The 26,010-nt window shown below is 43.6% G+C and overlaps 1 protein-coding gene across 3 annotated transcripts; it reads left to right on the top strand.

Moving 5' to 3' along the window:
• The first annotated feature begins 281 nt into the window (after positions 1-281).
• MED6 (mediator complex subunit 6) lies at positions 282-25,259 on the top strand. 3 transcript variants are annotated; one of them, XM_050953608.1, is made up of 8 exons: positions 323-415; positions 6,492-6,651; positions 7,958-8,049; positions 16,954-17,036; positions 18,420-18,528; positions 19,216-19,331; positions 24,077-24,104; positions 24,762-25,259. In XM_050953608.1, exons 1-8 carry the CDS (start codon positions 334-336, stop codon positions 24,890-24,892), a joined length of 801 nt encoding a protein of 266 aa, XP_050809565.1. In that variant the 5' UTR covers positions 323-333; the 3' UTR covers positions 24,893-25,259. The 3 variants fall into 3 exon arrangements, with proteins under 3 accessions (XP_050809566.1, XP_050809567.1, XP_050809565.1); XM_050953609.1 differs by lacking the exon at positions 6,492-6,651 and having other exon boundaries at positions 282-415; XM_050953610.1 differs by lacking the exons at positions 16,954-17,036; positions 18,420-18,528; positions 19,216-19,331; positions 24,077-24,104; positions 24,762-25,259 and adding an exon at positions 14,297-16,947 and having other exon boundaries at positions 322-415.
• Positions 25,260-26,010: the final 751 nt, after the last annotated feature.

The following is a 26,010-nucleotide window of genomic DNA, read 5'->3' as shown; positions in this document are numbered from 1 at the left end:
CCTGATTCATGAATGCTCGGGGGTGACAACGCTCAGAGCATCCTCTGCTGCCCCAGGAGTCCTGCATGCCCATGGCCCAGGCCTTATTAACCAGGGGACTTGCTCCATGTGATGCCAACTAGCCCCTGGCTTGGTGCACCTGCCCCTGCAGAAAGCCTGGGGCTGCTGGGAAGGAAAAATGACCCTGTGCCGCGCAGCAACACCGTCTAGCTTCGACTAGAGCTGAGTCCCACTGGAACTCCTCCACATTCCCTTCCCCACGCACAGTGGCTGTCGCCGCTCTAGTCCTTCTCTCTATGGTTTCCTGCCGCTCTACCGCGCTTCCTGCTCTCTATGATTTCCTGCCGCGAGGGCACAGCCCGCGCTGGGCGGAAGTGCGCCGTGCTGGGGATCATGGCGGCGGTGGATATCCGAGGTACCGGCTCCCGCTCTCTCTCGATGGGCTGGAAAGCGCTGTGAACGTGCCGGCGGGCTGTGTGCGGGGGGAGGGGGCTGTAATGCTGCAGGCTCCTTGCCCGGCCGCCGAGGCCATGGCGGCTGGGAGCCCTTCGCCGGTGAGGCGGGTGTGCACTTTACAGACGGCCCCTGGTGTCCCGGGGGATTCGGCCCATCCAGACCCAGGGCTCATCTGTAAAGTACAAACCGTCCCCGGAGATGGAGCGGGGCCGAGTCCTGGTACCAGCCTCCAGCCCCATGCACCGACCCGTCTGGGGTGGCTGGAGCTGGTGGGTTAATCTCTCCGCCCTGCTGGGGGAGCAGGTGCTCTGAGCACCCCTGGCCCCCTCGGCATTTGAATACCCTACGTGCCAGACAAGAGACTCCGCAGCACAGTCTCTCTGGTGTGTCTGTCCTGCCAGCTCCTGACATGCTGCCTGTCACCCTTCCTGCCGTTACAGACCTCACAGCCAGAGCCCTGCAGCTCTCGCCTTTCTGTTACTGCTGCACCTCGGCAGCGGTGGTTGCTGTGCGGCATGTTGTTATGTGCCATGATATTGGCATGTCGTCCAGGGAAACAAGCCTGTAACTGGTGGCAATGAGAGACCTGTATTATCTTTGTGTATCTTTGTCATCTCAAAGTCCTTTAAGTCTCCAAAGAAACTGAATCCCCCTCTTCACGAAATAAATAAATACATAGAGATGTAACAAGGAGAAAAGGAGCTTTTGGACTGTTACATCTTGATGTTACCATGGGGTTATTTTATGTATAGTCAGATCTTCTTGGAAGTGCTGCCTTTCTGCAGTCTGTAATACCGACCTTTGATTATATGGTGACTTTTTACCAAAAAGGATCCCAGAGTGACTTAAAAGCTACAGGCCTGGTTTTGCAGTTCCTGTTCAAACAAGACTTCCACTGAGGTCAGTGCAAATCTTGCCTATATAGGGACTGCAGGATTGTGCCCTAATTACGTACAGAAATCACTCCATTTATTGTGGAATTTCAGCCAACTCCCTGTGATGTAGAGACTGGCAGTCAAGAAGACAAGCAATGCATGTCACCCTGCAACAGTGGGAAACAAGAAATTATGGGCACACACACCAGGCAAATGTACTCTAATTGAAAATGCAGTGGAACAAAGCAGACAGGATGGCCAAATGACACTCACATGGCAAGCTGCTTAGTACTTGATCTGATTTAGCTATTGTATTTCTGAAGTGCCCTATTACTTTGGTAGAAAAGCATTGTATTATTCGAGGAGGTTTGCCTGTGGAAAGAGCCAGTGAATGAGATTTGATTAAGCTAAAGACTGCTTGTATTTAGAACATCCCCCTATTTGTCAAAACTGTCGGATCCTAGCTACAACAAAAGTTGAGAGAAAAAAGAAGAGGGAACAGGATGGTGGAGGAGCAGTGAGAGACAGAACCCCCACCCACAAGTAGAGCTTCCTAGAATCTGTGAAGACAGAGGAGCAGAATCTATTCTGAAATATGCTGTGGACTATCTTCATGCAGATCTGATTTTCCCTTTCACTGTCTATGTATATTGATAGGTACTATGATGCCTGTCAGATTTAATTCAGCAGATGAAGGACGGAGGGAATCTCGATATTTAAAATCTGCGGGTTAGATCAATGTAACATTCTTTTTGGCTTCTTTCCACTTCCTGAAACAGTTCTGGGGCAGTGAAAAATATTCAGTATAGGAGTTGCTGCCTGTCATTAAAGTTTTCCAAACATTCTGAGCTGACACCTCTGCTTGCATTATCTTCAACTTTTAAGTACTCATCTCTGTATATAGATTCATCAAATTTAAATCACAAGTGTTGAATCATGAATAGGGAATAATTGGCTAGGCAGCAATACTGCAGAAAAGGATCTGAGAATGATAGGGATCACAAATTGAATATGAATCAACAGATTGCTGTTGTGAAAAAAGCTAATGTGATTGTGGGATGTGTTAACAGAAGTTTCATATATAGACACAGGAGGCAATTATTCCACTCTACTTGACGCTATTGAAGCTTCAGCTGGAATACTGTGCCTAGTTTTGTGCAATGCACTTTAAGATGATGCTAACAATTTGGAAAGAGTCCAGAGAGCAACAAAAATGATGAGGTTTAGGGAGCCATGACCTCTGAGGAAAGATTGAAAGAATTGAGTGTGTTGAGTCTAGAGAAGAGAAGACTGAGGGGGACATGAGAACCATCTTCAAATACGTAAAAATATGTTATAAAGAGGATGGTGATCAATTGTTCTCCTTGTCCTCCAAGAGTAGTGCAAGAAATAATTGGCTTAGTCTGCAGCAAGAGAGATTTAGGTTGGATATTAGGAAAAATTTCTAACTATAAAGATAGTTAAGCATTGGAACAATTACCTAGAGAGGTTGTGGAATCCCTGTCATTTAAGGTTTCTGACAACAGGTTAGACAAACATCTGTCAGGGATGGTTTAGGTATATTTGGTCCTGCCTCAGCGTGAGAGGAGGGGACTGGATGACCTCTTGACTGCACCAGTACTACCAAGCTGTCACAGTACTTGGATGAGATCAGCCCCTGGATGAAGAACAGCTGGCTTAAGCTCAACTTGAGCAAAACAGAGGTCATGCTGGTGGACAGAAGAAAGTATTTTGAAGAATTTGCAGCCGTGGTGTTATCTCCCTTTGGTTGAGGGGTCACATTCACAATTAGTCACTTCAGTCTGTAGTCTAGGAGTACTCGTGGATTCCTCGCTGATGATCACTTGTTACATAGCAACAGCCATGAGTAATGCTGTTCACCATTTCTGGCTGGGTAGGAGACTCTTTCTCACCCATGCAGATGAAGACCTGGCCTTTGTCATGTCTTTGTCATTTCTCGGCTGAGCCGCAGCAATGCAATATACCTGGGCATGAAGCCTTTAGTATTCAGGAAACTCCAACTAGTACAAAACACTGCAACACATCTCCTCAGCTATCACAGCACATCACACCTGTCCTCTAGCTCTCCACACTAACTGCCCACAGAATTTTGAATCACGTTCAAGGTCCTCAGTCTTTATCTTCAAAGCACTCCATTGCCTGGGCCCAGGATACCTAAAAATGATCTAAAGCTCCAGGACAAAGACTGTGGACAACAGTTTCGCTCCTCTGGCTTGATGGACCTCTCTACAATAAGAGAGAGGAGAGAGAACCTTCTCTGGGCACAAACTCCCCCAGAAACTAAGGACTATCACAAATCTCTCCACTTTCTGCTTCACATGCAAGTGGCATTTCTTTGACCTGTCTTCTCCAATATAAATACATCACAAGTGAATTTCTATTTCTTTCTTTATTTTTAAAAACAACCTGCCAAAACAAGACACTTAATTGCAGATGCTTCTCCCTGTGGAGAGAAGCTGTGAGAGCAAACAACAGAATCATGTTGCTTAATGGACTATTGCAAGGAGCTCAGATACTGCACTGATAAATGTGGTATAAAAACCTATATAGAATAGGTTGAGGTGCTTTGCAGCCCTGCATTTCTATGATTCTATTAAAACAAGAAAGGGAATGTGATTAACGTTTGAGAAACGTCTCACTTCAGAATATTATTACTTGTATTATAGTAGTGTGCAGAAAGTTCAATAAAGTACAGTGGCCCATTGTACTGAGTGCTGTGCAAACCTAGACTACAAGACAGTGCCTGCCCAAAGAGCATGCAGAGTAATTAAAAAGAGGATGCACCATGTGGGGAAAAGCACACAGATGACCAGTGAGGGTAATAAGAGTATATGGTTACTTAGACTAGAAATGTTAATAATGATGAACAAGAGTTTTTAATAGTGTGGTAGAGGTGGGCGTAGGGAAGGAATTTGGAGGAGACAGTAGTGGCTTAATAAATTGGTTCAGAGTGGGTGTTCCTAGGATATGGGTCAGCATGGAAGAAAGTGCAGAGATACTTGTGGGAGAAACAGATTGGCAATTGAGGCTGGCATTGTTGACAATGTGGTGAGGTCATGACACGACAGGTAAAATAGCATAACGGATAAAAAGGAGTAGCTGGGCTGTGAAAGGACCTCGAGGGTCAAGATTAGAAGTTTGTGTTTGAAGTCATGGAGAAATGGGAGGCAGTGGAATGAATGAGGTGACAAGGCCAAAACGATGGGCTGGGCAGATGTTCTTAACAGCAGTTTGAATGGATCATCAGGAAAGCCAGAGGGGAGGATGCAGTAATTGAGAGAGAGGGAGGGAAAGGGGCCTGGATGAGAATATTAATGCTGTGGATAGGGAGAAAAGGATGGATCTTGATAATGTATGGAGGAAGAAGTGGTAAGATTTAGATGAAGTCTGGAAAGAGGGTGGAGTTGATGACAAACTTCAGGTTACAGGGCTGGGACACTAGGAAAACTGGTGGTGGTGACAGAAAGTGGTGCAGGGGAGGGTTTAGGAAGTAAGAGGGGATCTCTCTTTTTTAGCTTACTGTACCGCCATGGACTTCTGTGTCCCTTAGTTTTGAGTCTCTGTCTCACATTAAACTTTGAAGGTAGATTGAGAGGAATGGTACAGACATTTGTTGATTAAGATGAGGATATTTCTCAAACTCCATTTAAATGCATTGAATAAGATGCCTTTTTTGAAAGAACTGGGAATTATAGTACATTTTTTTGCACACACAAAAATGATGATGTTCCCTTCTGAAGAGGAACAATTGATATATGGTATCAGGGTTGCTTTTTCCTAGAGGATGGCCTGTTGTATATTATAAAAGCAGTAATAAATGGACTACTCAGAAGTAGTGGCCAATAATAGTCTGGTCCTGGAGTTGGAACTTTACATTCAGATTTATGGCATATTTACTGTGAAGTTCCAGTCCCACCTGGGAGAAATGTCCACAGAAATACAGTTGTTCCTCTGACACAAATGAGATTTTTTTCATGCTTCTTGAAAAACTAAATGAGCAGGTGTCCTGCCAAGAATATGAATATTGAGAGGTTTGGGTACCTTATTTTCATTGAGATAAAGGCCTTGTTGTCATATATATTTGGAAAGCATCTAGCATATTGTGGGTGCTACTGCAATATAAATATTAAATAATAAAATACATTTAGTACTGGAGGATCTCCTATTTTTATGATGGGGGAAAGAGTAGTATATGTGAAATAACATAAAAACCTAATTTTTCCATTTTATGTAACAACTAGACTAGCAGCTCTGAGATTGACAATGCAAAAATGAATTATTCATTTATGTCGTATTAACCATGGTTTGCTGAGCTCCTAGGTTCACTTCATAAAAGATTCATAATATATTCAGTGACATTTTGGGTCTGAATCTTGCATTCCTTATGCATTCAAAACTTCAGCTGAAGTAAAACATCTACAAGGGAATGACTGTAGTAGGAGCTTTCGATTTGCAAATAATGCAGTGGGCCCATTACATTCATAGAATGAAAGGGTTTCAATCCTGCATGCAGTTTTCAGTCACTTTTCCACCCATGCTTTCTTTCTTTTTTCAGTATAAAACTTGATGCCTTGTCATTGTGTTTCCTGCTCTCCCGGGAGTGGAGATTATTGCCACTGTGGCTTAAAATTATTGAATTTTTAGACCCTTTAAATTTCATGCAACCATGGTAGGAGAGTCTAGTAAATGTTAGTACATTTATCACTTGACTACGGCATCTACTGTCTCCACAACTTTTGTTTGGTCTGGCATTTAATGCTGGCTGCCGCTTACTTACTGTATTAGGTTTTCTTTCACTTTCAAAGTGAAGATAATGCTTAGTTTGCCCATTCCACTTGGCAAATGCTGCTGTTAATCTAAACCGTGTACAGTATGACCATAAGTGCAAGTGCTAATAATGTTTTCCCTACTGGCATTCCTAAGAAATAAAGGTGTCTGTGCGACTACCATACCTTATCTTGTTTCCCTCTGAGGAGGAAAATTTTGATTTTTTTTGGTCAAAATTTTGAATTTTAGGGAAATAATTTTCATGAAAACGTTGTTTTGTTTTTGACATGCTCTTATTAGTAGGTCCTTAATTGGTAAGAATCCAAAATCGTACTGACTGTTTTGGTGCTAATTTTAATGTTTTCTTCCAAGATAACCTCCTGGGAATTTCCTGGGTTGACAGTTCCTGGATTCCTATATTAAACAACGGAAGTGTGTTAGACTACTTCTCAGAGCGAAGTAACCCATTCTATGACCGAACTTGTAACAATGAAGTAGTCAAAATGCAACGGCTGACCTTGGACCACTTGCAGTAAGTTACTGTAAGGAATGCTGAATTAACCTGAAAAATTGCTTTTTGAGTTGGCAATTTCCAACTTGTCCTCTAAAGGGTGTCACCAACAGCTGAATTGAAGAGTGCAGGGAAAGTTGTGATCCTGCTTCTTTTCCCTGTCTCTGTTCTTCTTCTGAGGTTGATTTACTCAGCCACTTGCAGCTGGGCCCTATCCTCTTTCAGATGCCAGAAGCAATTTATATTCTCCTAGTTCCTGTGGTGCTTCCTGTGAAGCACCGTAGGTAGGATCTTGGGTACACCTGATAGGTTTCAGAGTTGCAGCTGTGTTAGTCTGTATCCGCAAAAAGAACAGGAGTACTTGTGGCACCTTAGAGACTAACAAATGTATTTACACCTGAGATTGCAGGTTTACAGAAATGTCAAAAAAGCCAATTAGCTAGAAACATTTTTTTTTTTTTTTTTTTTTTTTTTGGCAGATAAGCTACAGGCCAGGATAAAAACTGACAATGTTTGGGGACAAGGGCTCAGCCTAATTTTGTAATCAGATGAGGATTAATTTCATGTCTCTTAAGTGGGATCTACTGTAGCTGGACACTCTGAGCTTTGTCACAGAATTGTGAATGAGTGTCTACATTGTTATTTAACCTGTTGTTCCTGCCGGATTGAATTAGGTGCAGTTATTGAAACAGATACCCCACCGTAGGAAGATTCAGCATGAGAAGTCTGACTTTTAATTTGGGCCCGAGGGGAAATGAATGGGTAGGCAGTCCTAATTACAAGTGGCCATTTATCAACATCACAGCATGCAATTGGCTTTTTTTGATGTGTGGCCCTGGCAGGAGAGGGGCACATGTAACTGCAGGCAGAAGTGAGGTGCATTGACAGAACTGTTTGGGGACCTAGGAATAAGCTAGTAGGGGACAATGTAGATCACACTAAATGCTCACTGGTAAAGTTGTGTGCATCTGGTGTTGGAGGGGAGGAGCCTTCACATTATCTGCATACATTCTGGTCAGTGCTGTTGGTCTGTCACTTCCATATGTAAACAACATCTGTAACTATAAGTTCAATTTTTCTTCCATTTTTTTCTTCTTCTGCCAGTAACCTACCTATTTGCCAAGAGGTTGACTCCAGGATTTTTTAATCCACTGTGAGCACAAGGCTAGGTTTTGCTATTTATCTTGGAAAATCCTAATGCAAGAGCTTGTGACCCATCAAGGAGTGATCTTTGGGCCCTGTGATAGTTGTTTTGGTGGGCTTTCACATCCTGTATCTTTAACTTTCAAATGAATGGAGTTACTTATTCTGGTCACTTGTCTTTTAGCCAAATGATTGGAGTGGAATATATCCTTCTTCATGCTCAAGAGCCCATCCTCTTCATAATTCGAAAGCAGCAAAGACAGTCTCCAACACAAGGTAAGGGCTCACACAGCTTTTCCCTTTAATGGCAATGTTGGTGCTTTTCTGTCTGCTCTGTTTTTGCTCTGTGGGTTCACAACACAATTTCCTTCTGGTTTTACTTAGCCTTAAATCTCGTTTTGCTTTTTAGATAGTGGCATTAGGTCTCAGGATGTGTTGCATCTTGGCATTTTTGAGTGCTGCCCCCAAAGGGTGACCTGCACTCTGATAATAGCAGAGGATTGCCCTCTTGTGGCAAAATACTAATAGTGCAATGAGAAAGTGCTGCTTTTGCTGTAAATTTTGCCATGGGCAATTGATAGTTGTTAGTATGCATGATATGTCCTATATTTATGATATGCTTTACATAAGGTTTTCAGTTTAATTAGTTAAACATAATACTAATTTTGTGCTTTCCATGGGGCTGATTAGTGCAAATTAAATTTCATGCTAATCGTTCTGAGTGATTATCATACAATTTGGAAATCTCTGATTTCCACGTATTAGGATATGGGGAACATTTACATTGCTCTTTACATAATGCCATTTTTATTCTGCAGCCTTACCACTTTGTACTGTGAGCTTCTCAGATGCCCATGTTAAATAGGGTCTTCTAGTAAATACATGACTGGGAGACCTCCCAGGAAAGAAACTGGTGATTCAGTAGGTGAACCATAGCACTCCAGTATATTAGAGGGTGCTGAGGTAGTGTAGATGCCATCATTTGATTAGACATAAAATCAAAGTCCTAACTATTTGGGGTCATTAAAGATTCCATGGCACTTTAAGTGAGAGTAGAGATATTACCACTGTGCCGTGTCTAAATTCCAGTTGGGATAACTGCATTTTGTCTCCCTATTACATACAATTGGATTCAATATTCTTCATCTCTTATCCTAAATTGACCTGTGTTCATGTGAACTGCTAAAAAGTTTCCACATTTCAGAACAGGGTGAAGTGTGTCCTGTATTTACTGTACATAATCTGTAAATGATAATGTAGTAATGTGAGGTTTTATTTTTGTTCTAAAGAGAAAGGGCTTTTGTAACGGACTCATACCTTTCTTGTGCTGCTCCTAATTTGCTTGGTTTCTGGCAGAGGCCTTAGTGTATTATATTCATATTGGAAAAGAGCAGCCGACTGCTTCTTAGATTAGATTGAATTTAAAATCTAAATTGGTGTTAAAAGTGTGTGCCATAGCCCAATGTATCACTTCCCTGCTTCTCCTGTTCCTTAATAGCCAACTTTTTAAAATCTGGAGTGGAGTTATGGCTTTTACAGTATAAACATTCAGACTTCAGCTGTGTAATTTGATCATTCATTGTAGGGAGTTTAGAAGAGAATGATTTAATAATACTCTTTTCAGTTTGTGTAAGATTTCGTAGTTACATTGCTTAGTTCCCTGCCCTGGATGTTGTTCATATTTTGGTAGCCTGGTACAGGTTTTAGGATCTTAAAGGCAGATCAGCTAAAGAAGAGAGTCCTATCTCCTGTGCTTATGAGTTTCAGAATAGGTAATCAGTACTCTCATGGGATTGCAGAAGCATCAGTTTCATACACCTCTATGCCGATATAACGCAGTTGTGGGGAGCCAAAAATCCCTACTGCATCATAGGTGAAGTGCCATTATATCGAGATAGCGGTGGCAAGGCTGCAGCAGTGATTTAAAGAGCTCTGGGCTCCAGCCGCTGCAGGGAACCCAGGCCCTTTAAATCGCTGGCGGAGCCCCACTGCCGCTGTCCCGGGGTAGCAGGAGCAGGGTTCCGGTGGTGATTTAAAGGGGCTCCCTGCAGCAGCCAGAGCCCTAGACCCTTTAAAGCGCTGCCCGAGCCCTGCTGCTGCAGCCCCAGGGTAGTGGCGGTAGGGCTCTAGCGGTGATTTAAAGGGCCCTGGGCTCCCCGCAGCAGCCAGAGCCGCAGACCCTTTAAAGCGCCACTGGAGCCCCACTGCTACCGCGCTATATGCGAACCCATGTTATATTGGGTTGCATTATAGTGGGGTAGAGGTGTACTTTCCACTTTTAAAAGTACCTTGTCAAAGTATTTTAGGCCCAGAGTATGATCTTTGTTAAAATGGGTATAATCTGGTGGGTGATGTCCTCTTGACTCTAAATACTATTTAAGGAGAAATATCAATTGCTAATTTATTTGTAGTGTTGTTGTAGCTATGTTGGTCCCAGGATACGAGTGAGACAAGGTGGATGAGTTAATATCTTTTATTGGACCAACTTCTGTTGGTGAAAGAGACAACCTTTCAAGCTACACCATGCAGACCTGAAGAACTCTGTGTAGCTGAAAAGCTTCTCTCTTTCATTTACAGAAGTTGGTCACCCACCTTGTCTCTCTCAGTTGCTTAGTTAGAAACACAAGCATTGCTGCACTGGGACAGGCTCATGAAACATCAACTCTGGAACTATGGCAAAAAATAAATAAATAAAAAAATCATGCAGCTGACTGTGGTGAGTTCTTCCTGACCTCATTAGGTGGTCAGTTTGTGCCCTGAAACATGAGAACAGAGAGTCCTTATAATTTTATTCTGGTTACTTGAATCTATAAATGCTATTCTTACTCCTGGGTCTGATTCTTTAAGGAAATATTTTGTGTTATTTACCTCAGTTATATCCAACTGTAGGAATTCCATAGATTAAATGATACTCTGGCTGCATCTGTTATCATAGCAGGACTATGAGAATAGCTATGGGAGCTAGCATTGCCCTCCTTGTCATTGTGCCTGTGGCAGGTACTCCAGAGAAGGAGCCCACCAAAAGTTCCTTCTTCCTCTTTAAACTAGCTCTGTGCATTGATCTCCCTCCTCCCAGAACCATCTCTCACTTCACAAACTAGCTGAAAGCATGTGATAACCCTCATCTCCCAAACTGATTGAGACTCTCCGCACTGGCTCTGGGGCAGTAAGTGATAATCAAAAACAAACAGAAATTTGTTATAATGGAAGTAGGGATTGAACTCCCTCCCTGCTAGAATGTAGCTTTATCACTAATCCCAGTGCTACAGAGGCTACTGGGTGGAGTGCACTTTCATCAGCAACAAGAGTAAAAAAAGCAGGAATAATAGAGACCACAATGCTAGAGTGGATGGAAACAGCTGACCAGCACATAGTAACATTGCACTGCCCAGGACACCACGGCAAAGCTCTACACTTATGAAAAGTGCAATTTGGTCTTTAACACCTATGCAGACCAATCAGAGCTGCAGTTTCTAAGATTCTTGCATCTTAAACCACATGACATTTATTTAACCCTGTCAGAATTGGAACCTTTGGCCAGGGAAAAGTGTTTATTGCAATCCTGTTTCTTGGACCACTGAATTGTCTTTTCTCTTGATCTAACAGGGAAATTCTGCACAATATTTCTTTAAGGCAGGCCCCTTTCATTTATTTTCTTGCTGCTGTAACTTCAGAAGCCATCATATATGAGGGAGAACGAAAGGCAAAAGAACAGCTTTAGAGACCCATTGTTGCAGCCCTATGGTTCCAGGGGAAGGGATGAACTTTCATGTTTGTCTTCTTGGTACCACACAGAATAGTAACATCTGAATTTCTCCCAGTCAGAAGAGCCATGGGAAGCCAAAAGAAGCAGCTGTAAAGAAACATGCTGCTTTTGTACTTCAGAAAATGAAGTGCTTTTTTGCTTAATGTTTTGGGAAGAGAAAACTAGAGATCTACATTCACTTTTATTTCCTACTATTTTTTCACGGGAGTTGTGAACATAAGAACTGCCATGTTGAGTCAGACCAATGGTCCATGTAGCCCAGTATTTTGTCTTCCGACAGAGGTCAATGCCAGGTGCTTCAGAGGGAGTGAAGAAAACAGGCAACCATTGAGTGATCCATCCCCTGTCATCCACTCCCAGCTTGTGGCAGTCAGAGGCCAGGAACACCCAGAGCATGGGGTTGTATCCCTGATCATCTTGGCTAATAGCCATTGATGGACCTATTCTCCAGGAACTTATATAATTATTTTTTTAAACACTGTTATAGTTTTGGCCTTCACAACATCCACTGGCAACGAGTTCCACAGGTTGACTGTGCACTGTGTGAAGAACTTCCTTATGTTTGTTTTAAACCTGCTGCCTATTAATTTCATTGGGTGACCCCTGGTTCTTGTGTTATATGAAGGAGTAAATAACACTTCCTTATTCACTTTCTTCACACCATTCATGATTTTATAGAGTCTATCATAGCCCCCCATTAGTCATCCCTTTTCCAAGATGAAAAGTCCCAGAGTTTTAATCTCTCCTCAGACGGAAGCTGTTCCATACCCTTCATCTTTTTTGTTGCCCTTCTCTGTACCTTTTCCAATTCTAATATCTTTTCTGAGATGTAGTGACCAGAACTGCGTGTAGTACTCAAGGTGTGGGCATGCCATGAATTTATATAGCGGCATTATGATATTTTCTCTCTTATTATCTATCCCTTTCCTAATGGTTCCTAACATTCTGTTAGCGTTTTTGTCTGCTGCTGCACACTGAGCAGATATTTTCAGAAAACTATCCATGATCACTCCAAGATCTTTCTTGAGTGGTAAAAGCTAATTTAGATCCCATCATTTTGTTGGGATTATGTTTTCCAACATGCATTACTTTGCTTTTTTCAATATTGAATTTCGTCTGCCATTTTGTTGCAATTAGGGGTGAGGGGTAAATATTCACCTGTGATGGAATAGCAATGGTGGGGAATGGAGCAATTCAGAGGTGAGTTGTGCTCCTGTTGCTTCCTCCAAATTAGCACCTGAGCAAACAGCTCAGTGTGACATCTGCACAGAGATACTGAGGAGGAGCTGCTGCCCCATTCTTTGCTCCTAAGAACTTTGGGGCAACAGCCTGAGCCCTGCCCAACTGTCCTGAACCCTCAGTGATCTGTTACCTTGGGTGAGTGACCAGGGTTCATATAGCAAGGGCACCTGCTGAGTCCTGGGATTCCAGAGGAATAATAAGTGTTGAGAAAGATGGAGGAACTGGAACAAACACGGGCAAGGGTCAGGGCCTTGGGAGGGATTGACTCTCATGTCATCACTGCGACTATGACACTGTGCTACGGCTAACATTGTTTAAAGGTAGTTGTGCTGTATGGGCTTGTCTGCACGAGGTGGGTAGGGGTTAACCCGCAGCTTTTTGATGAGCGTCAAGTAACATGCAGTAGTCAAGCTGCACTAATAGTGTGCACATGGGACAGTGTGCCCACTCCCAATGTGCATCATTGTGTACACACAGCAGCAGCTTGGGCGTTCTCGGAGGGTATCTCATGGTTTTTTGCTTCACTGCTGAGCAGTGTGCATTCTGGGATTTTTTGCACTGGGCACTGTGGGATGCATAAGCAATACATTTTTTAAATGCCATGTTTCCTCTGTCTCCACCCCATACTTTCTGGGCAGGCTAGCACCATCTGCAAATTGCTGTTGGCCAGTGTGGGCCCAACAATGCTTCATGCTGGCCATTGCAAATAAATAGAGGCTGCTTGGGCTGTATTTCAGCACTCAGTGCAGGATGAATTTGCCTTTGGACTCTTTCCACTGTATCACTGAGCAGGTGATGTGGCAGCAGCAGCAGGAGCTTCAGTGCAGAGGAAGCGAGAGGAGGATGAGGAAGCAGAGGAAGGCACTGAGTAACTGATTATACAGGAATTATGCTAGTTCCTAGAGCAGCTTCACACATGTCCATCTAGCCCCCATTCACTGGGGCAGGCTGCAGTATAAGCCACTTATCACAGGCAAAGGGGTTTGGATCTGCTGCCTCTGCCTACCCATGGGCTGCCCCGTTGCAACCCTGCACCTATTCGGCCTATAGTCAGGCCTGCAGCGTGGGGCTTTCCAGGCCGGAGCTCCCAGTTCCTCTGGCCCTTCCCCAGCCCTGCTCCCAATCTAGGTGTCTTGCTTGGGTCCCTGCAGCCAGGCCCTTCTCCTTCTACGAACAGAGGAAGACTGACTTGGCTTCTGGCTTACAGCCTCTTATAGGGGACAGCTGGGCCTGATTGGGGCATGATCACACCTGAGCCTACTTTTCCCAATCAGCCCAGGCTCCTTGCCCCAGCCACAGCCCTCTCCTGGGCTGTTTCAAGCCCCGCAGGGCAGGAGCGGACAACCACCCCACTACACAGATATTCATCAAGATGGTCCTCCCCAGAAGTGCTGCAGGAATGGAAGAGAGTTGTGAGCGACTCCTGTGGGGTAACCATGAAGCTGTTCCTCATTAATGTCCAGACAAGTGTGGAGCAATTTCTCAGTCGTAGATTTTGCTTTATCTCTCCTGTAGACATGGTGGAAGTGCAAAGAAAAACTGGATTCTGCAATGATTGTCTGAAACATTCACTGTTATCAGTCGTTATCTATGGGTATGTTTACAGTGCAACACCCTCTTTACTTCCCCCCTCCTCACCCTGCAGGAGCAAATCTCAAAGACTGGGTCAACTTGTTTTGGGTTCGCAGGGCTCAAGCTACAGGGCTAAAAATAGCCTTGTAGACATTCCCACTTGGGCTGGAGCCCAATCTCTGAAACACAGCAAAGGGGGAGGGTTCCGGAGCCTAAGCTCCAGCCTGAACTCAAACATTTACACTGCTATTTTTAGCCCCGCAGGTTGAGTGCTGCAAGCTAGAGTCAGTTGACCCTAGCTCTGAGACGTGCTGCTGTGGGGTGTTTTGTTGCAGTGTGGAGGCACCCTGAGTGAGCCTGTGGAAAGGCATTAAGAGGTTTGCTATCCCCACAGTAAAGCTTTTGTACTGTAATGTGTTACAGGGTGTTTATTACCTCAGCAGGAGCTGCGGTCTTTGTAACTTTATGAGTCTGCAGTGTCCATGTCTACCTCATGTAAACTGAGAATACAAACCAAATTTCTTTTTCTGTAACCAGTAGCTCAATAAACTTCTGAATTTTGCACAAAATACCATTTTCATTATTCAGTTCTGCTGCAGAAGGGGGCAAGGTAGAGGCTGCAGCTGTGCCGTGCTGCAGGCCACCATTATGAACTGGCCAACGGGGTTTTTGGGAGGAGTGGAGTGGATTGTTTGCTGGGTGAGGGAAAGGGAAACAAAAATAGGTAAATGGGCATGTACAGTCTATGGGATGGGCCTAAAAATGGCCACTAGCCGGAGCTTTAGCCTGAGACAGAGGCTGGTTGCCCAGTTGGAGCAGCCACCATTTTGGAAATGTGTATGGGGATGCTGAATGGACAGTGTCGGGGGAGAAAGGAGGGCAGGTGGGGAGCCTCAGACTTGGAAGGGCTCCTAGCTCACATCTGCCTACAATGCCTCTGGTCACGGGGCACCCAGAATAGAAGGTAGCATGGCAGTATAGCACAGTTGTAAAGAGAGATACTTACATGCTGAGATTCCCTTGGTAAGATCTATCTCCTCAGTCCTGGCCTGAGTTGGTGCCTGGGACTTGGGGTTGGTTGCTGCAGGGCAGGAATCAGGCCGACCTTCTACCTGGCTGGTTTCAGGGTCCTGAGTCCTGAAAAGATCCTGGCTTTCCAAGGAAATGTGTACACTGGCTTCATCATGCACATCCCCGATGACCCTTGCTTGTTCTCGGGAGAGAGGGGAGTGGGCAGCAGACTTCACAACCTTCCTAGGTGACAGTGTGTTGGTTATGTAGATGTTTAAAATCCTTTCCAACGCCTCAAAAGAGGATGCTTTCCCTGGCATCCCTGGGGTTAATACAAGTCCTCCCGAGCTGTTTGTTCTTTATCTGGCATTGCTTGGCATCCCAGTAATGATCTATTTGGGACATCTGCTTAGCAGTTTCCACAACGAGATCTTTATTCCAGTGGCTGGCCATAAGAGCTTTTAGCGTCGATGCTTCTCCCCAGATGGCCATGAGATCCAGGGACTCAGCATGGCTCCTTCGGGCATGTTGTAGGACTTCTGGAGTAATATCACAGTAATTGTGATATTCTCAAATCCAGGGAAATGGGCAAAATTTTAAATGGGGGGAGGGGACATCTGGTTAACTTGGCACCAGAGCGGGAGAGGGCACACATGTAAACAGACAGATTGGTGACAGTCGCAAAGCAGTGTGGGATAGCTGTTGGAGGACTGCCAAAGTAGTGCTCAGCAGCATTATGTGCACACAAACAGTACACCAAACTAACTCTATTTGCAGCAAAGTTAGTGCACTTTGCAGGAGGACTCCAGAGTTTGAGATAAATGCAGTTAGTGTGTTATAACGGATTTTCTCGTGTATGCAAGCATTTTCAAACTGGATTATCTTGACTGAATCCAGTTTAAACTTCCTGTGTAGACAAGCTCTGTGTCTGCCCCGCAACTTCAAAAAACAACAAAGAAACCTTGTTCAACAGTCAGATTAAAGAATGCTGTTCAAACCCTGAAGGGATCACCTCCAACCTGGTTTAGCTGTAGTGGACAGGGCTTTGCAAGGTTTGTTGGAGAACCATATTAGTTGGGCCTCCCAGGAAAACCCACAGTACAAGGCCTGAGTCCAAAAAGATGAGTGTCTGCAGAGTGAGACATTGTCAAGTAGTAATGCTGGGGAGGTCAGAGTGAAAGTTAGGAATGATTGGTTCCTATATCATAGCTTATTGTTTGGTTTCCTTGAATGGCAAAGCACATTTGAACTGTGTCCAGGACTGCTAGTCTGGGTGCTCTCGTGATACTGAAAACAGTTTAACTTTCTGTTACTTGTGTTTGTGACAGTGGAACAGGAATATAAACTGATGCTTCCTTGTTTATAACATGGGCTTAATATTTTCCCTATCTCACAGGTGTAGTGTGAGGCTTAACTAACTTTTGTAACATGCTTTGCTATACAAAAAGGAAAAGGAAGAGGAAAAGATTGAAAGTTCAAATTATCCTGACCAGGTGAAACAGGAGACCGGTGAAATTAAACAACTTTGTCCCTTGCTTCCCCAGAGCTCTGTTTATTGACTAAGCTGATACTGTGTTCCTTATTTACAGTCATCCCATTAGCTGATTACTATATTATTGCTGGAGTGATTTATCAGGCACCTGATTTGGGATCCGTCATAAACTCCAGAGTGGTAAGTGTTTCTACTATGCATTTGGTTGCTATAAAACAGTTATCAGTTCATATCTACTTTTCTTTACATTGTTTCCCCAACCCAATTCAAGAAATTTCCTCTCTGTTTTCCTCCATTTTGGGAAAAGGAGATGTGTGTTAAATTTATGAATCTTATTTGGGTTATTGCTGATCATGTACTATATATATTGTATTACTTTTTAAACCTACCTTTGTACTTTTGAATAATTTAGGCACTATACCCAAATGTACAGACACTCTTAATCTATGTATTACATAATTTTAACATTATCTTTAATAAAATAAGATAACTCATCTTTTTTTTAATAACTACAATTCGTTAAACCCTCTTCTTCTCTGCCTGGTCCTTCTCACCCCCCTTGCTTTCAATGTCCCTCCTCCCTTACTTTTTCTTTCCATTTAGCAGATCCCCTCTGAATTAACACTTCCCCTCACCAAAAACTAAATACATTGTGGAACTAACATACTGTTTGCTGCCATTGCATTGATCACTCTGCTCTGCAATGTGTGTTCTACCCCTTCCCCTACCCTGTATATGTTTTTTCTGTTTAGACTGTAAATTCTTCAGGGCAGAGACTGTCTACTACTTTGTGTGTGTGCAGCACTTAGCACACTGGGACCTCATTCTTGGTTGGTTCTTACTCACTAGTGTAATAATTTATTACTAGTAAAAAAATGCACCGTATACCGAGTACTCTACATTTGCAATGAAAGTGAAATGTTCCCAGAAGAGTGTAGTGTGCCTTAATCGCTCTGACAGGCTGTGAGGGATTGAAGAATCTTAATGGCTGAAAAAGGAGAGAGGGATTAAATTTTAAAATACTCAGAAGGACAATGTCAGGCTTAAAATTACTAAAGAAATCTTTTAATCTAAGTAGCTAATTTAACTGAAAGAGGTTAAAATGGAATTTGCATTTCACTATTTGTGCTGTTGCCACTTTTACTAACTTGGATACTAAAACTAAAATGGTTATTTTCATTTTCTGCTTTTCATGCCCCAGTATAAGGCTACAATACTTGTGTTGGATAGAAATATTTTTGCAAACAGTTCTCAAAGAATACAAAAATCACAAAACTATTTCTGTTCATACTAGGCTTTGTAAAAGTCTCTCATAAACAAAATCTAAATGATATTTCAAATAGCAACTGTAAAATAATTGCCTGATGGAGGGAAAAGCTACTTTAATGGTAAAACTACATTCCATAGTAGTTCACAAACTTGGTTAGCTTTTTACCAACATACAATATTTTTGCATGTAACACTCTATCAGTCACTATTTATGTAACAGTATCTAGGCATAGAATTGGCTGTTTGTATTATATATTACTCTGAACATTTTCTTATGTTGACTTCTTCTGAAAGCTCACTGCAGTGCATGGAATTCAATCAGCTTTTGATGAAGCCATGTCATACTGCCGATATCACCCTTCCAAAGGCTACTGGTGGCATTTCAAAGACCAGGAGGAACGAGGTATGATGCCTGGGCCTTCAATGCATTAAGCAACTCTCCTTTTCTTTGGACTTAATACTTAAATTTTTAGCTAAGGTTTACTTTAGCATCCGTAACTCCTATAACCAGTGTTCCCTCTAATTTTTCCCACGCATGTGCAGAATGAATTTTGTTATGTGCACCAATATGGAGGTGATGTTTGACTCTGATTGGGGGTCCAGGCTCTGGGGTGGGGCTGGTGACGAGGGACTCAGGGTTGCGGTTGGGGGAGGGTTGAGGGCGCCGGCTGGGGGTCCGGGCTCCGGGGTGGGGCCATGGTTGAGGGGTTTGGGGTGCAGGCTGCCCTGGGGCTATGGCAGGGAGAGAGGAATCCCCCCAGTTCTCTCCCCGCAGCAGCACCTGGGCTGTGGCGGGAGAGGTTTCTCTCCCCACTGCGACAGGGCTGGGGCTGCAACCGCAGGATAGGTACCTCTCCTCCATCTGTGGCAGGTCCGGGGCTGGGCTGCGTTGGGGCTGGGGCAGGGGCGCCTCTCTCTCGTCCGCAGTGGAGCCAACCTCGGTTGGGGCAGAGGTGCTTCTCCTCCGGTCCGCATCGGGGCCAAGCCTGAAAGAACAACCCTCTCCAGGAACAAAGAGCAGATGAAAGAAAACTAGAACTTCCGTCATTTGATGTGATGTTGCATTTCAGCCTCTGTATATGATTTGCAGATAAAGCCAAACCAAAAGCCAAGAAGAAGGAAGAACCAAGCTCTATTTTCCAGAGGCAGCGGGTGGATGCTTTGCTTCTAGACCTGAGACAAAAATTTCCACCCAGATTTGTTCAGGTAATAGTCATTTGTGTCTGCAGTGTTACTTCAGCATACACATCAGGGCTCCTCAGGTGGACAGCTTGTGGGACTTCACTGTACTTGTTGGAACGGTAGCATTGGTTGGAATAGGAACTTTGAAAACAATAGGTTCTCTTAATGCAGAACGTAGAGGAGGATTCCCTAGCATAGGTGAAGGAGTTACCCAAAAGTGCGTGCTGTAGCCTAGCAAAAATGCCATGAAAATTTACTAACCGAAGTGGATCAGGGTTTATCTCATCAGGTGTCAGACCCTGCTGCTGCCTCAGTTTTCCCATTACCACAGCCAAACAAAACTGATACCACTGATGTTTTGTATTTACTGTCACCTTCTGGGGACTAGTTTATTGGAACATAAAACAGCTCAACCAGAAATTCTCAGCCTTCTTCTAGAGGCTCACTGGTTTATTATGGCCCTCTTGGGCTCAGCAGTCCATTATACCTCTATCAAGAGTGTTGTTCCTGCCCCTCACTGCAGGTAGCTCCAGTCTGGCCTTTTTTTCTCACTGCACTTCCTGGATCACCTGCAGGAGCTTCTCTGCAGGGCTCTCTTGCTCTCCCAGGGATGTAAGAAGAGTATCCCTGTGTAGCAGCAGCTCACACAACCTCCCTGCTCCTTTGTATCTCCCTCTAACTCAGTAAGCTCATTGAACTCGCGCTATCCCTATTATCTCCCAGCATGCTCCAGTCATGAACCCCCGACTCATTCCATTGATTCAGGGAGGTGGATTTATTCTGGCACGAGAGCAGTTGGCCCCAGTCTCCTTCCAGGGCCAGCTCCCCCTGTGATACCAAGTTAAAAATCTACTCACCCACTCTTTACCAAGATGTCTGATGGGGAAAGAACAAACTAACAAATGCAATTTATTTGCCTGTTGGGGAAAAAAATTACTCTCCTTCACAAGTAGAACTTCTGCAGAGCTAGCATTGTGTATGCAATTGTTGATTTAAAGAGACATGGTAAAAATTTCATTAAAGCTGGTGATTCAATAGTTGGCATTCTTCCCTCTGAGTTACTATTGAACCAGTATCTCAGCAGTGTGATGGAAGCCCTGCACTGGTGGAGGAACCTACCCTTGCTTCGATTAAATGTAAAGTAGGGGTACTTTTTTGGAAGGTACACATTGTTAGCCCCACCAGGCTGACCAAATTCCATTGTGAATAAATACATGCCCCACATATTTGTAGTGGACTTTTCCTATCCTAAGCTGTCATTGCCACCTTCCACTTTAGAAGTGGCTGTTCTGTTGGTGAAGTCATTTCTGTAAGGAATTCTGGGATCTTTTGTGATGAAATGCCCTATAGCAGCAGTTCTCAACCTGCGGGCTGCATGTGGCCCAATTAGCGCACAGCTGTTGCCCAGCTGTGTGCTAAAAATATTCAAAATTTGCTGCTCTGGTCTGGCAGGGGCTGGCTCGGGGAGACAGCATCTGGCAGCCTGCTGGATCGCTTCTGCCACCAGGGGGCTGGTTAGTGCCACAGGAGGGCAGAGGGCAGTAGAGTGGATCTCTTGGCAGGTTTGAGGGGTGGGGCTCTGGGCAGTGAGGTAGTGGTGGGTGCTGGAGCTTACGGGGGCCTCCAGGTTTTAGGTGGGGCTTTGTTCCTGGCCCTGGAGGTCCTGGCTGCCCGACCCCGGGTGGTGGGTCTTGGGGTCCAGGTGCTTGCTGCCTGGCTGCAGACGGTGGGGTGCTGTGTCCAGGGTCCTAGGATGTTGGCTGCTGGGTCCAGAATCCTGGCTGCCTAGCTGTGCGTGGCAGGGTCTGGGGTCCGGCTGTCAGGCCCCGTGCCCAGGGGTCTGCTTCTGGCCCTGCTCTCTGGAGAGTCTCTGAGCAGGGGGTGCTAGGCATAGGATACTGTGGGAGATTTTAGGTGGGGGCAGGCTGTGGTTCTCAACCTGTGGCCCATATAACACAATGTGGCCCATATAACACTATAATAAATAGGTTGAGAACCACTGATCTATAGACATATAAGGACATGCTATTAAATACAACAGTTCAGGTCCAAAATTTGACCTATTGTTAAAATAGTTAGGTGGGGAATCATCCTTTAGATTCTACATGCCTGTTTATTCCTCTTCTTAAGCCCAGCACTCAGTCACCAAGAAATTACAAAAAAGATAGTGTTTCTGTAAGACCTAAAAATAAAATCCTTTGACATCAACAGATAAAGGCATTCTGTAAGTGCATGGTCTCTTGCAAAAGATTAATAAGTATCCCCTACACTGAGGGATAAACTAATATCAGAGAAGTCAAATAACTTGTCCAATGTCAAACAGCAAGCAAGAGACAGTCAGGGATGGAAGATATAGAATATATGGAGATATACCTATCTCATAGAACTGGAAGGGATCCTGAAAGGTCATTGAGTCCAGCCCCTGTCTTCACTAGCAGGACAAAGTACTGATTTTGCCCGAGCTCCCTAAGTGGCCTCTTCAAGGATTGAACTCACAACCCTGGGTTTAGCAGGCTGATGCTCAAACCACTGAGCTATTCCTCCCCCCTTATAAAAAAAGACTGATTGATATCATAGAGTATCAAGGTCGGAAGGAACCTCAGGAGGTCATCTAGTCCAACCCCTTGCTCAAAGCAGGACCAATCCCCAGACAGATTTTTTTACCCTAGTTCCCTAAATGGCCCCCTTGGGGACTGAACTCATAACCCTGGGTTTAGCAAGCCAATGCCCAAACCACCAAGCTATTCCCCTGATATGTTTTGTCTCTCAGTCTGTTGTTCTAACTACTAGACGTGATGCCTACCATGGTCAATATTTAGCACTGTTGTGCTTCATCTGTTGTCCCTGGAACAGCAGATTCTGAACGGTATTCCCAAAGCTGTTCTGAAATAATATTATTAAGGCACAAATTAGTAAGGAAATGCACAGTGCAACTGACTTTCGTGACTCAATAAAATGTATTTAAATCTCCAAGGCTGTGGGTGAGCTATTGCCATTATGCACTTGGCTATTCTGCCTTCAGTCTCTGCAATGGCTAGTTTCTAACTAATTATTATAATATATTCTGGAATACTTTAAGTAAGGCAAGCACTAGGTCAGACCAGATTCTAATCTACTTCCAAATTCAAATACCTTCAGAGACCATGGGAGAAAAATCAGTGTTTGGTCAGTGGAAAAGGACAGTATTGGTAGGGAACTGCATTTTAAATTCTTAATGTATTTAAACAGAAAAATACCTTCATGGCACCTGTCATCCAAAGATCTAAGTATTTTACAAAAATTAACTACACCATTTGTGACAGGTTTCACGTTGATAGCTGTGTTAATCTGTATCACCAAAAACTAGGAGTCCTTGTGGCCCCTTAGAGACTAACAAATTTATTTGGGTATAAGCTTTCGTGGGCCCTCAAAAGCTTATGCCCAAATAAATTTGTTCATTTCTAAGGTGCCACAAGGACTCCTTGTTTTTACACCATATGTGTGAAGCAGGTAGTAGGATACACAGGGATCACTTCAACCACAACTGAAGATAGCCACCTTTGGAGTGGGATGCAACTCAGTTGCAACAATGCTGTGCAACGTTTTACGTCAAGAAATGAAGAATATTGACCCTGTCCATTGCTTTACTGGTTCATCTGATCGGATCACTGCAAATTGCACTGCAGGCCATTACGGAAAATAATGAACTACAGGCATAGTGCAGGCTTGAGCAGAGAAAGAGCATAATTCATGTGGGATGTCCTATGTACTTTAGTATCCCGGTACCGAAATCCAATTCTTGTTTGAACAGCAGCAAGACACCTAAAAATATATATATCTATATTGAACCATTGTTACACGGAAAGGTGCTAATGGCTACCATCAGGTGAATCTAGGATCCAAGACAACCACAGACCATGTTAAAGCCAATGGGTATGCTACACACTGTTTCAGGTTCAATAGAAAGAGCAATCAGGTCCCATGGTGGAGAGCACCCAGGGCAATTTGTTGCATGGCAGGTCAGAGCTGAGCCATGTGAACAGAGGAGTTTCACTGATTGCAAACATAGAGGCTTGGGCATTGTTTTGAAAGGTGTGTGTATGTTTTGGAGGAGAAAAAGCAGCATAAGGAGTAGTGAGAGGAAGCACAAGGGGAGAGGTTGCTGGCATGGCAGACTTGGGGATTTCTGAGCAAGGAAACTGCCTGCTGTTTAGTTCTATTGTGTTCATGGAAACAGGACTTTGTGTATATTTTTTGTAAATAAATAAGATTACACAAAAAGCATACCTGACTTGTGTCACTGACTTATCATCTACCCTGCAAAGTCCCAAATATTAGCTAACCGCATGGGCCAAAAAATTAGCTCTAGAGTCAAATGGTCTTAATTAATGTCCTGTTCTTTACAAAATTAGATTTATCTTTTACACTGCTGGATTTTCAGACCTTTTGAGCCATATTTTACAGCCAAGGAAAACAGGCATTAGTGACTAGAAGGGGATAAGGTTCTTTGCATGACTGGAGAATAAAACATTTAATTTTTGTGTGCTATTAATTTTACATACAGATTATAATTTAATTAGTTCTTCCGGAAGACTTGCTCGTCACTCTTCTCTTGTTTGACATCCCCATGATGTTCCTGCTCACGTGAGGCCTTCCCTTGTTGATATCCCTCAGAACCCCTCTTACTAAAAGTATTCTACAGCAAAAGATGATACTTTAGTCAGTGCTAGTGAAGGATAATAATAACAAAGCTCCAGTTCATCTGACTTTCTTTTCTTCTTTTTTGATAGCAAAAGCCTGGAGAAAAGCCCATTGCAGGTAAGAGATCTCACATTATCACAAGATTTTAAAAAGGAGCCCAAATCCAGATGTGATATAGGTTCAGTTGTGAGGCTGAACTAACTAATAGGCTCACTCCTGCTGCTGCTGAAATTGTTGGGAGTTTTGTCATTGACTAATATGAGAGCAAAATCAGGCTCAGTATGGGCCTAATTTTGCAAGGTTCCAGATGGAACTTCACCTCCGTGCTTAGGCTGTAAGATGTTCCATCCCATCCCTTATCCTCTGGAGACTATCCCCTGTGCAAGAGGCCCCACCCCTCTAAGGGAGCTGCTGAGCCAAGAGGCCTCAAAACAGGAGATGCTCTTGGGGAGACCAGTGGCCAAGTTGATTCTGCATCCTGGTGATTTTGCACCAGAGCCATTGCAGCAGGGCGGCAAGCTAGGGCACATCGAGGACTGCCTGAGGGGGTTGTGCTGGTGGTCAGCAATGTCAGAATAGGGGAACTGCAAGCTGCTTTCCCTCCCAGTCCCTGTACCATGGCAGCCCTGAATGTCTCCTGCACAAGTATTGACTGGCTTCTAGTCTCTTAAAGTCCATTATATTTTCAAAACAACCTGAAAAGAATTTGAAAAGAAATGTAAAACCCTCAGAGCTGAGTTATAATTTATGTTTATGGTTTGTTTTTTTATTAAGTGGATCAGATCAAGAAAGAGCCAGAACCAGCCCCTGAAGCTATAAAGCCAGAGGAAAAGGAAACTGTAAAGACTGCCCAACAGAGTGCTGGCACTAAAGGGCCCCCAGAGAAACGGATGAGACTCCAGTGAAGGGATGGACAATTCCATATCTAGATGATTCAACGTCTGGAGAAGAATTTGCAAGTGACTCCTGCTCTCCCCTTATCTGTATTTGAACATTTAGGACTGTGACACTGCAGGATTTAAAGCCCTTGCAACAGCTTCTTCTCTCAGCAGAAACCTATTAAAAAGCTGCCAATGGAAAGACTTGAGCTGCACCGGGAGGGGTTTTTTCAGCCTTCTCCCCATTTTGGATGTTAGCTTCTGACTGAATTTCACAATAATGCATTTTTCAACGTCCTTATAAAACTCCATTTATTTTCATGTCCTCTGGTAGTTATGTTTTCTATGTAAAAAGAGGAACTTTTTAATAAAAAGTTGAATTCTTGGTACACCACCATTTGGCTGTTGAAGTGCCTTTCTTGCTTACCCTCTTGATTATCTATGAAATGGTTACTGAATATGCTGTGTGTGCTGGTAGTAGATTTCACTTGAATGTCAGGGTGTACCATGATATTATGCATGTTAACCTTTCTTGAGGAAGGTGTTTCCTATGGCATTAAAGGATTTACGCTGCCTGCTATAAATTGCTGTGTCTGTTAGAATGCTGGGATACAGATCAAAAGTTTGATAACTGGCAAGGCTGAATCCATGTAATTGGATGTCAACCTTCAGTTATCTCTCAGATTTTTTGAAAATATTTTTAGCCTTCATACTTATCATGCCATCCCATTTCACTTAAAGAAAAAGAATTTTTAAACCATTTGGTGCTAAGAAATAGTCACTGGCCTGTGTCTCTCATTTGTTTGGCAGAGCTGTCCTTAATCTCTCACTCTTCTTGGTCTTTACTTAAGATTGTTTTCATTTAGTGGATCACTAGTTGTTTTTTGAGCAGGAAAAGATTTTCCAGCTTCTTTTCTCCTTCCTACTCTCCTAGTTTTCTTACAGTATAGTTGACAAGATACTGAACAGGAGAAAAGCAAGGAAAAGTGCCCTAAATAATGGACAAAGTTTAAATGACTCTAATGCTGGCTAGAGTGTGCTTGGATGGACTGTAGTGTCAGACTCCCTCTCTCAGCTCTAGGCTATCAGAGACATGTGACATTGTGTCAATAACTGATGATCAGTTTTGATTCGGTAGCAGTGAA

This window comes from Gopherus flavomarginatus, chromosome 5 (assembly GCF_025201925.1).
Source record: "Gopherus flavomarginatus isolate rGopFla2 chromosome 5, rGopFla2.mat.asm, whole genome shotgun sequence".
Taxonomy (NCBI): Eukaryota; Metazoa; Chordata; order Testudines; family Testudinidae; genus Gopherus; species Gopherus flavomarginatus.
Note: the sequence above shows the minus strand (reverse complement) of the source record. Positions and strands in the feature narration are given on the sequence as shown.

Coding starts and splice junctions, on each gene's coding strand:
- MED6 (XM_050953608.1), top strand. CDS start 334: ATGATTTCCTGCCGCGAGGGCACAGCCCGCGCTGGGCGGAAGTGCGCC. Junction 416..6,491: donor GGCGGCGGTGGATATCCGAG/GTACCGGCTCCC, acceptor TTTTCTTCCAAG/ATAACCTCCTGGGAATTTCC. Junction 24,105..24,761: donor TGGAGAAAAGCCCATTGCAG/GTAAGAGATCTC, acceptor TTTTTTATTAAG/TGGATCAGATCAAGAAAGAG.